General features: G+C 33.0%; 1 protein-coding gene across 1 annotated transcript in view; it reads right to left on the bottom strand.

The window, feature by feature from the left end:
* LOC127729292 (diacylglycerol kinase beta-like) overlaps positions 1-13,012 on the bottom strand; it is a 138,928-nt gene that overhangs the window by 31,336 nt on the left and 94,580 nt on the right. Inside the window, exons 19-21 of the mRNA XM_052237031.1 lie at positions 11,124-11,213; positions 10,595-10,761; positions 1,034-1,098 (exon numbers count right to left, since the gene is read on the bottom strand). Coding sequence (XP_052092991.1) covers positions 1,034-1,098; positions 10,595-10,761; positions 11,124-11,213 — 322 coding nt within the window. The remainder of the gene's footprint in view (positions 1-1,033; positions 1,099-10,594; positions 10,762-11,123; positions 11,214-13,012) is intronic.

Raw genomic sequence — 13,012 nt, 5'->3', positions numbered from 1 at the left:
GAAGCTCTAAAGCAATAGTAATTACCTTGAAAATATGAATAAAAGGGAGATTTGGAAAATATGTCAATGCAGCAGTAAACCAACAATTAATATGATAAAAGCAAAAAGCTAACATAATAGGTAAAGATTCGAGGTAAGTTGTTTTTGTTTCAGTTTTGACTTAGATAGGTTTTTGAGTTGAAACAGCAGGTAATATGTTACCTGAATAACCAAACACATAATTCTATATAATTTAAAGTCATACTATCATGTCTTTGTTCTAATTCAGCAAACAATTGTTTTGTAAGATTTTGAATTGGTGTTTACAGTATCTACCTGTCTGTTCTAGTTTTTGAGATAAAAGCAATGGCCATTTTCACACTTGATAAAAGCCTTCTTTGACCCACCCAAAAATAAACTAAACCAACAGTAACATCTTTGTAACAAGTATCTGTTTGAGTACATGTTTATTTCTAAATATTAATGAGAAGATCTCAAAATAAAACTGTTTAAGCAATTTATGCAGTTTGCATGAAATGCAAAACAATAGAAGCCCTAAAGCAATAGTAATTACCTTGAAAATATGAATAAAAGGGAGATTTGGAAAATATGTCAATGCAGCAGTAAACCAACAATTAATATGATAAAAGCAAAAAGCTAACATAATAGGTAAAGATTCGAGGTAAGTTGTTTTTGTTTCAGTTTTGACTTAGATAGGTTTTTGAGTTGAAACAGCAGGTAATATGTTACCTGAATAACCAAACACATAATTCTATATAATTTAAAGTCATACTATCATGTCTTTGTTCTAATTCAGCAAACAATTGTTTTTGTATGATGCTATAGTTTTGCATGGAATTTATTTCTAATTTACACAATTCAACCTTTCTTCCATCCTTTTGATTTTTATAATTTTCTCATTTGGTTTTAGATTATTGTAATTGACATTTATATACTGCAGATCTTACTATTTCTTTTTTCAAACAAATGAATAAAAACTGATAAAAAAAAAACCAAAACCATTTGTTCTAATTATTTTTACTTGTAAAATTACCTGCTGTTGAATTTTTCTGGATGTTTTTCTCTCATTACATGGAATCGATGACATATGGAAGCATCCTGAAATATATACAAAGGGAGATAATCTATTTATTTGCTGCAACTAAAAGGAAAGAAAAATTATTTTGTACCAACTTCAAAATCATATCCAACCTGAAAATGGTCAAAAGGTCACAAAATTAATTAGCACATGAACAAAAAGACAAGGGTTTCTGAAATCCAGCTTAACCTGAGATCACTTGCATACTCACTTCAATAAAGGACCTGAACTTCTCATTTCAAACTATTAAATGTATTCTTCCAACTGTATAAGTAAAAGTTTGGTTGTTCATATATCAAAGATCTCTTCAACTACTGTGTATTCGTTATTATTTGTTGGATACCAATTTTCGTGGATTTCGTGGGTACAGGTGAACCACAAAATTAAATGTTCAACGAATGACAAATTTCCTATAGACTTGTGTGCAGACTTCGTTTTCCTTAAATCACGAAAATAAATGAAGTAAAATAGATTTATCATGTTATCTGTAAGTAGGTAGTTCATACCTAAATACTAAATCTGAGCATACTACACTATAGAAATACAGAAAGAAGAGAAAACTATAATTTTAAAGAAACCCAAAACTAACACATGAGACCTATCTTCTCATTACACATATCACATTATCCTCAAGGCTGGCTGACAAGGTTGGAAAAAACAAACAGCTATTTAAAAAAAAATATATGTCTACAGGCAGTTATCAGGTCAATAGCACAAGGACAACTGGAACAATATTCAGTATTTATCTCCAACTATATATAAAAATAAGAAGATATGGTATGATTGCCACTGAGACAACTCTCCACCAGAGACCTAACAGGTATATATAAAAATAAGAAGATATGGTATGATTGCCACTGAGACAACTCTCCACCAGAGACCTAACAGGTATATATAAAAATAAGAAGATATGGTATGATTGCCACTGAGACAACTCTCCACCAGAGACCTAACATGTATATATAAAAAATAAGAAGATATGGTATGATTGCCACTGAGACAACTCTCCACCAGAGACCAAACATGTATATATAAAAAATATGAAGATATGGTATGATTGCCACTGAGACAACTCTCCACCAAAGACCTAACGTGTATATATAAAAAATAAGAAGATAAGGTATGATTGCCACTGAGACAACTCTCCACCAAAGACCTAACATGTATATATAAAAAATATGAAGATATGGTATGATTGTCACTGAGACAACTCTCCACCAGAGACCAAACATGTATATATAAATAAACAAGAAGATATGGTATGATTGCCACTGAGACAACTCTCCACCAGAGACCAAACATGTATATATAAAAAATAAGAAGATATGGTATGATTGCAACTGAGACGACTCTCCACCAGAGACCAAACATGTATATATAAAAAAACAAGAAGATATGGTATGATTGCCACTGAGACAACTCTCCACCAGAGACCAAACATGTATATATAAAAAATAAGAAGATATGGTATGATTGCCACTGAGACAACTCTCCACCAGAGACCAAACATGTATAGATAAAAAAATAAGAAGATATTATAAGTTATCTACGTTCATATCAGTAGATATGGATATTTTAACACCCTGAAGTATCCAAGTACACCCTGAGGCGAAGCCGAAGAGTGTACAGGGTACTGAAGGGTGTTAAAATATCCATATCTACGGATATGAACGTAGATAACGAATTTATCCCCGGTCTTAGTCCAAATCTTGCGATTTTTAGAGAAATTCAACCACAAAATGTGACGTGAAAGCAACGTTTTTTTTTCCATTTTTTAAAAATCTTTTATTGAAATTTGGGAATTTGACATATTTTTAACGGGGTGTAAGGTACTACCTGTGGTAGAACCCTACAGGTAGTCAATTATAAGATGTTTTAAATCCAGAGACAGAGAAACGGGAATGGGTCGAATATGGCGCTCAATGTTGTGAGAATTACATCATAGACGGTGTGACGTCAACGTGGGTCATTTGCATAGCTAGGTCAGTAGTCCAATTCAATGACAATGTGGCAGCCAAGTGATGCATTTACTAAAATGAGTGCAAATGATCGACATAATAAGATAAAATCGTTAGTTGATTAAATATTTAATTACAGACATCATGGATAATCTACAGAATTCGATATTTCACAAGGAACAACCATGGAACTAAGGAAAACGCGTGTGATGTTCCCCGTTGTAATGGGTAGCAACGTCCGGGTATATTGGTTAGCAACACCCAGGGGCTATGGGTTTTGTAACGACGTGCGTTAACCAATCAAAATCCTAGAAATATACTAAGCCGGGGATAAGGTATGATTGCCACTGAGACAACTCTCCACCAGAGACCAAACATGTATATATATATATAAAAATAAGAAGATATGGTATAATTGCCACTGAGACAACTCTCCACCAGAGACCAAACATGTATATATATATATAAAAATAAGAAGATATGGTATGACTGCCACTGAGACAACTCTCCACCAGAGACCAAACATGTATATATATATATATAAATAAGAAGATATGGTATGATTGCAAATGAGACAACTCTCCACCAGAGACCAAACATGTATATATATAAAAATAAGAAGATATGGTATGATTGCAAATGAGACAACTCTCCACCAGAGACCAAAGATGTATATGTTCTTATCACACAACCAGAACTGAAATTTAATATTTACAACGAAAGCCAGAAAAAAATACCACTTTGCCTGTTTTTTTTCCTTCATGTTCTCATTTTAGTAGCCTTGTCCATGTTGATTGGCAGAAATGACAAGAATACATTTGAAACTAGATACCCTTAAGAGGATTGCAATCAAGTTTGGTTTCAATTGGCCTGGTGGTTTCAGAGGGAAAGGTTATTCTAATAATATACAGAAGAGTGACAATAACCACAACAGATAGGTCATGTGACTTAATAAAAATGTTGAGTAAATTCATTAACTTTAATGTATTATCCCTTTGTTTTTTAACAATTATTCATTTAATCTCACTCAACTGACAAACTTTACAAGAAAGCATAAACATAAAGGGTAATAGGTTCTTATGGTAGCAATACTCTCTTTTTTAAACCATAAAATTGAGAATGGAAATGGGGAATGTGTCAAAGAGACAACAACCCGACATACAGTTTTATACCTTTGTTTGGTCATTTTTAATTTTGTGGGAGTGTTATTCAATAGGAATTTTTTTTTTTTTTTGGGTTACAAGTTTTTTGTGACAGATAGAAAGTGGTTTATCATTCTCTCAAACTTTGTCACCACCAATTACCTGTTACAAAACTGTTTTAAAAAATACAATAACTTCAACAAATGTAATGCATATGATTTATTTGTATTCCCTTTGCAGAACCTCATTATGTACACTTGTTTCTCTGTACTCCCCTTGTAGAACCTCATCATTAACACTTGTTTCTCTGAACTCCCCTTGTAGAACCTCATCATTTACACTTGTTTCTTTGTACTCCCATTGCAGAACCTCATCATTCACACTTGTTTCTCTGTACTCCCCTTGCAGAACCTCATCATTTACACTTGTTTCTCTGTACTCCCCTTGCAGAACCTCATCATTTACACTTGTTTCTCTGTACTCCCCTTGCAGAACCTCATCATTTACACTTGTTTCTCTGAACTCCCCTTGTAGAACCTCATCATTTACACTTGTTTCTCTGTACTCCCATTGCAGAACCTCATCATTTACACTTGTTTCTCTGAACTCCCCTTGTAGAACCTCATCATTTATACTTGTTTCTCTGTACTCCCATTGCAGAACCTCATCATTTACACTTGTTTCTCTGTACTTCCCTTGCAGAACCTCATCATTTACACTTGTTTCTCTTAAGATTTCATAAACTGATAGAGAAAATCCCTACTTATTAAAACAATATTACTACTTTCCTTCTTGGAAATTTTGTCATTTAATCATCATTTCTAGAAATTACTAGCTAATATATATATGTCAGTAGGAGTTTTCATCATCATTTCTAGCACTTTCTAGCTATAAGTCAGTAGGACTTTTGGCAATGTAAATTTTCTATTGTACAATAAAACCTCTGCCTATTTTACAAAAGGGAGAAAGATTAATAATAAACCTAAAGGTAAGAATTCTTTTATCTTATCTATTGACTTTAAATTAACACTTAAACTTAAAACTAAATATATGCATCCATGTTCACCCTTTTTAAAAGAATTTTTAAGCACAGAACTGGTGACTTATATTCAAATTTTAGTAAATGTTTAGTTTACTCAGATTACAATATAATATCTGTAATTTCATTCATGCTATGTATACCTTAAATATAATTCAGTAGGCTGTGTCAGAATGGAGAAAATATCATCGACTGACCTTGGCAATAGTTTTACCAGATGCTATTTTACTTCGTTATGTACAGGAATTGCCATATTAACTTATGTTGCATTATTCTTAATTTGTAGAAGATTTTAAACAATATATGCATTAAAAATTTTTGAATTTACATTTAATTTAATGTAATCTAAACTGTATGAAAATTATTATACATTTTACAGACTTGAGAGATACCAGTGAAAATGTCCATAGATAAAAGTCTATCCGTTCATTTTTATGAGTACCTTTGCCAGAAGGTTGGTTCTGAGGAGGAAGTTAGAGTAAGGAGATTGGCTTTTATTATAAGTGACTTTGGTAAAGCAGACATACCAAAGATAAGTAGTGGAAGTAAAGGTGAAGGACTAGACTTAAAAGGCAGTGACCTTGATATGATGTATATTGATCCTATATTTACAGTTTTTGAATCAGAAAGAGATTCTGTTCTTCAATTCTATGGGATTCCTCTAGTTATGGATACAGAGGATACACATCCATGTTTCACACAATTACGTCTTCCAGATGACTACATTTTCCATTCAAAATCTGAAAAAATTATTCTAAAGAAAACTTGTCTGATGAATAAGCTCTCAAATGAACTATATAAATCTTTTTATCTAAAAAGAATGTTTTCACTAAATAAAATTCATGGACCATGTTTATCAGATCCGAATGATCTATATGATTTAGCATTTTGCCTTAAATGTGTTACATGGATAACTCAAGCACACTCATGGGTTAGTAGGCCACGCACAACATGGCCTACACCAGAACTTATTACTAAAATAGCATCCTGTGGTGTGTTATTTGTACCAATTGGCTGCAAAGGATCCACCAATGAAAATCTCGAATGGAGAATGTCTTTTTCTGTTGCTGAAAAATTTCTAATATTTCCTTCAGTCATACTCAGTTATTAGTATATGCCTTGTTAAAAATCCTGCTCAAAGAAATTGTAGACATGCACCAACATTTGAAAGGTTTATTGTGTTCCTATTTCCTGAAGACTTTGATGTTTTGGATATTAGAAGAATCAGACCCCTCAGTTTGGAGACCAGACAATATTATACCATGCTTCATGGCTTGCTTACAAAGACTGCTATACTGTGTTGAATATTCAACTTTATTACATTATTTTATTCCTGACAATAATTTGTTTTATTTACGATTTAATAGTGACAACAAACTTAAAATAAACAATATCCTAAAGAATTCATATGAACAAGGAATTCACTGTTTCATAAATTCACAGACTCTGCATGATTTTACAAGACTACCCTTAGTAATCAACGTCTCAAGGATGAAAACATACTCAATGCATGATTATCCTATAAATATTTCCAAAAACTGTCATGTAGCCATGCTAAAAAACTTGCTACATCATTCAAGAACAATGTTATCAAGAGGCATCTTTACAATATTTCTTTCACAAGCATATCAGTTAGAAACAGAGACTTTACAACAACTACCAAATTCAAACAACAAACATCAATATTATAAATACAAACATGACCTGAGTCATCTGTTGATAGGAACACAATCAGATGCAGTATCTGGATGGCTGAAGTTGGCCTCTTTCTTTTATGTTCATAAAAATTACTTAACATCATTAAGTATACTAGAATATGTTTTAAAAGAGAAATTGATGGATCAAATGGCAGAATGGAATGGTGTAAATCCAAACCAGGAATCTGTGCTGAATTCAATAAAAAAAAAAAGACCTCATAAGGTATTAAAAATACTAACACTTGGTTCTGCTTACTTTCAACAAAAGTCCTTATATATTCCACAAGAACTACAAATGGATGTTACAGACAATATCATGTTTATTGAACCCGCAGTGTTTGGGGTATTTCTGACTTTCCTGTGTTACTACCATCAAGGTGATATTACATCATGTAGAACATTTCATCAAATTTTACATGAGATCATTATTGATTATTTTAAACATGAAATTTTACATGGACATCCTTCATTAAATTTCATAGTCTGTCTTGGTATTGCACATCAGATGATGGGTGATACAATCAATGCAAGACGTTGTTTTCAGTCTGCTGCTCAGTTCGATATATATAAAATAACCAGTGCAGCAAAAAGGTTGTCTTCCCGATAACGATATAACCGATAAATCAAATCAAAGTAATTTCAAATTTATTTTACATTCTGATAGAAATACATATGAATATTTTTTTTTTTTTCAAAAAATACTTCTATAATAATAAAAAAAAACCAACATCCTCAGTTTTCTGTTATGGGAGTTTCTAACTGTTTCCAAACTTCATAAATATAGAGTAAAAACATATATATAATGATTTCATAATGATTTTTTGACAAATGTGACTGTGTTTTTATTCTTTAATACAATGGATTTACTTATAAATGAGTTGTACCATTCTTAGTGTAGTATGAAACAAGATAACTTCTCCTGTGTAATTTTTTTTATTACAAAAGCATCAAAGCCGAGATAAAAAAATGGCAAAAAGAAACAACTGTAATGTCAAGTCATGCAAGTGTTGCATGTATGACAGATCAATGGATTGGTGTTTAAAGCGACTTTCAACACTATTGTGCTATTTCATGAAAGTCAGTTTTTATTGGTGGAGGAAGCCAGAGTCCCCCGAGAAAACCATTACCTTTGGTAGGAAAACTGACAATCCTAGTCAATTAAGATTGGAGTCGAGTGTACCCGCATGAGCAGGGTACGAACTCACAACCTCAGTGTTGACTGGCTAGTGATTACAGTATGACAGAACTGTTATCTTGACTGACAACACCATACATATCACCCTGCCAACAATAGAGTGGAAAAGAAGTGGTATTGTGCATCAACTAATAACACTAAATCCCTACACACACTTAACAAAATCTCAAGCAAAGGAAAAGAGATTTTTATTGCAGTTCTACATCTCAAAGTCACAGAGAGACTATACTTCCCAACATTAATCCTTATAATTTGTACTTAAAGGTACAAATAAAAAATCTGTGTGGTATAAATAAATGAGGCAATAATCTAACAGCAAAATGCAACCAGTAGTTCTTACCTAACGTCTACAAGATTCAATAAAACTATCAGGAAACTGTGGTATAATTGACCTGGAGACAGCAACCAACAAAACACCAATAAAATGCTTCGCTGAGCGCAGCCTGATATGACAGCAGAGGTCGAACCCTGAACAGTTGGGGCAAGTTGGGACACAACATTCAATCTTGATACTTTCTGAATTTGGATTGTGATCAAATTTTTGACATAATATAGGTTTCTGACACAAAATAAATGTGGTCAAAGATCTTAAAAATTTGAAATGGGACATTTAATTTACCTAGAATGGTCTGATATCCAAAATCTAACAACATGGTTAGATTCAGCATATAAAAAAAAACACCAATAATTTAATTTTAGTTGAAATCAAACAAAGTTTAATTTTGGACCCTTCAAACCTTAATATGAACTAATTTGAAAACAGGGCCCAAAATAAAAATCTAAATGCACAATAAGATTCAGCATATCATACAGCCGCAAAAGTTCAGTTTTTGATGAAATCAAACAAAGTTTATTTTTGGACACTTTTGACCTCAATGTAGACCAATTTAAAAATGGGGCCCAATATCCAAAAAAATTATACAAGGTTAGAACCCCCAAAAATTAAAGACTTAAGTAGTCCCATCAAAATTGGTTAAAACATTTGTATTTGTTTCCAATTGAAGATTTCTTGCTATTGCGAAATACTGTGCAATTGAAGATTTCTTGGTATTGTACAATACTGTGCAATTGAAGATTTCTTGCTATTGCGCAATACTGCGCAATTGAAGATTTTTTGCTATTGCGCAATACTGTGCAATTGAAGATTTCTTGCTATTGCGCAATACTGTGCAGTTGAAGATTTCTTGCTATTGCTCAATACTGTGCTATTGTGCAATACTGTGCTATTGCGCAATACTGTGCAATTGAAGATTTCTTGCTATTGTGCTATACTGTGATATTGCACAATACTGAGCAATTGAAGATTTCAAAAATTTTCAAGAAAAAAAATGAACCCCTCCCCCAAAAAAATTGGAAAAAAAAAATCCCAACTTTTTGAACCCCCCACCCCCCTTTTGGAGAAATTACCCCAAACTCAATCCCAGCCTTCCCTTTATGGTATGGAACCTTGTAGTACAATTTTAGAGAGAACCATACATTTAAACACAAGTTATTGTCTGGAAACTAGAAAAATGCTTGTTTTTGGCCCCCAATTCCTGAACGTTTGGGGCAATTAACCCCAAACTCAATCCCAGCCTTCCCTTTGTGATATAGAACCTTGTTGTACAATTTCAGAGAGATCCATACACTAACACACAAATTATTGTCTGGAAACTACAAAAATGCTTATTTTTGGCCCCTAATTCCTAAACTGTTGGTACTAACACCCCCAAAATCAATCCCAACTTTCCTTTTGTGGTATTGAACCTTCTGGTAAAAATTCATAGAGATCCATTCACTTAAACTAAAGTTATTGTTCGGAAACCAAATGTGTCTTTGGACGACGACACCAACGTCATACCAATAGATGACCGCAATTTTTTTTTGCGGTCGAAAAAGCACGCATAAACATATCTGTAAACTAAGAAAACACCATCAAAAACAATGGCAAATACAAACCTAGTAACTTAAACAAGAACAGGAGAATACCAATAATATGATTACAAGTAGGAATTTGGCACGGTCAACCCATGCTCCACAAACTGCACATGGATGGATGCTCCCTGACATACCAAATAATATTGATCATGTTGATGAACAATAAAAAAAAAGTCATATTAACCTGGAAACCAAATTTGTAAAAACAGAGCCCCAATATACAAAAATAAAACTTTTGGAGCACTCTTAAAATCTTAGGCAGGGCTTCCCCTTCACTGGATAGATACTCTGCTGGGTCTTTGAGGCACATGCTCAATATCAATATGCCTGAAAATTAATAGCTTTTTCTTTATTCAAAGGGGATAACTCAATTAGAACTTGTCTAATTTTCACAATAAGCCATAGTCAAGAGATTTTATCAAGAAATAAAGATTTTAAAGAATTTTTATACCATGTATAGGTGTTGGGCCAGGCACATGAACATTTTGGAGGGTTAAACTAGTTTTTCTACTCATTTAACTCCAGTAGAAATATAATTATTGACAATGCTATAATCACTAAGACTTACAACTCCAATGGAGAAATAATTATTGATAATGTTATAAGGTATGGGATCCCCTTCCTCCTCTTCTCCTTCTTCTGGTTTACTGAAATCAATCTTCCATCTATCCATCATTATTGGTAAGCTATGTGATACACGGAATAAAATCTTGTTCAAACTCTCTCCTTCATAACCTTAAAAGAGAATCCAATTACTAATAAACTATGTGATGCACAGAAAAATTTGTAAAAGATTCCTTGGAACCCTGTGTCTCACCTAGGATTGCTGCTTTCATTGTAAGAGTGTAATGTTGATCACCAATAACTTAATTCTAAAACAAATCTCCTGACACACCAATTTTATGAAGTGTTATCTTAATTTTTATACAGACTCTGAGAAATAGCAAAAAATGCAACCATCACCAAAATGATATTTACACATGTGTATTATATATAATGTAACCAATGGAGAACAAACTATTTAGTGCAATTTTTAACTCTGTGTTAATTTAGCAAAATTTGTGCCAGAAATGAGCTATTTAGTTGTTAGTACTTACCCCCACCCCAACGTAAACATCTGGCTAAATCATTCCCTGTACCGAGGGGTAATACGGCTACTGCAGGTCTTTCTGTGTAATTCATCTTATCTGTAATATATATTCATATGTAAAAGTCTAAAGTTCACAAATTTTTTGGTATAAATATTAGATAAGTGAAAATCAGGATTTAAAGATCCTGATCACCTTTTTAGAAACAATCTTACAATTAAAACAGAAAGTGATTTGTACTGAATATTCATCATTTACTAGTATTTTCCCCCAGAGACATTTTTTTGAAAAAAATGTTTTTTCCTTCTTTGAATAAAATGAAGCTTTAACACATTCAGGTTTTTTACTCATATATTAGGTATAAACCTTTGAACATAAAACATTGTAAAGGATTTTTTAAACTTGTTAATTGCTTGAAACAATACCAAGTAAAAAATGCAAAGGTCAAAAAAGTTTTATATCAACAAAGACACAGAGAATAGAAATAAATCCCAGGAAAGGTCTGTTTTCTGGAATTTATTGGACTTTGACATGAACATTTGTAACTCGAATAATTCAAGCCCTTTCCGTGTCCGATTTTCTCCTACACGAGGGCTTGAACTCCTTATGATCATTGGCCGCGTCGCCTGCTCTCTGTGAGAGAGAGCCAATCGGCGGCGATCAGGATAATGAGTCTGCGCAACTGTCTTGTAATTGTCTTACCAAACACGTGTGTTCAATTAACACAAATCCGATAATAATTAATTAACATCAATTAACATCAGTTTACATCATTTAACATCAATTAACATCCGGAACTCCTCCTTCTTTAGCTGCCAACTTAAATCAAAATTCCCATATTGCATAGCGGTGTGAATTTTCCAGTTGACGGTCTTTATCGAGGAAGACGTTCAGGCGTTAATGTAGCCTTCGTAGATCAGCGGAATATAACGACTGAATTATTCGGGTTAGAACATTTGTGGAATAAAAATGTCCAAGTTTCTGTAAAAAATATTTCCTGTTTTTTCTTTCTTTTTTATAAATCTTTTGGTTTTCAATTCATGAGTTTATATTTAATAACTATATTTTGTCACCTGTGGCAAATTTAATTTGATCGGCAAAATCACCTGCAGCGAATTTAATTCGATCTGATCCTGTATTACATTTGTTTACATTACTGGTTTATAGTGGCCATTTGTCAAAGTTGTATCTTATAAGTCAGAAATGTTTTTACTTGGGTTTACACATTACTTGTTTGCGATTTTCGGCATAAAGCTAGCGATTAAACAAAAAAACATCTCTGTCATGAATAATATAGGTGAAACTGTAACTTGAACAATTTTCAATCAGGCGGGTAAATGTCCATAAAATTATCTCATTTGGGAATTTTTCCTCCCGAAATTGTAGGGGTTTTGTCATTGGGAATGAGTGCGAATACTGGACTCTGTGGAATGCTAATAAAATCCATGTATAATGACAAATCAGACAAAGTATTAAAAGAGGAATTTTAACTTCCTCATGGCGATTCTATATTTTAAATAAAAAAAAGACAAAGTACGACTATAATTTATGTGCATGCAATGTATACATGTTCCAACAGCTGAAAGCACCCACCTATCTTTTACTACACCCTATGATACCAGACCTACAGACTTCTCAAAAGTCACAGACACAAGTACAAAAACAGAATGGTGAAGCCTCACTACCCTACACAGAAAACAGCAATACATCATGACCATTCATAGACAGTCTGAGTTAACTTATAGATGCTCTGAGTCAACTTTAAAGACCTTATTGACTGTCTGAGTTGTCTTTTTTGTAGACAATCTGAGTTGTCTTCGGGCGAATTTGTGTGTCCACCAGTAAAAACTAATACTCTGAGGGCTTGAGTACTCACAATCCAAGCCTGCTACATGTAT

Source organism: Mytilus californianus, unplaced genomic scaffold, assembly GCF_021869535.1.
Source record: "Mytilus californianus isolate M0D057914Y unplaced genomic scaffold, xbMytCali1.0.p SCAF_2, whole genome shotgun sequence".
NCBI classification, from domain to species: domain Eukaryota; kingdom Metazoa; phylum Mollusca; class Bivalvia; order Mytilida; family Mytilidae; genus Mytilus; species Mytilus californianus.
Note: the sequence above shows the minus strand (reverse complement) of the source record. Positions and strands in the feature narration are given on the sequence as shown.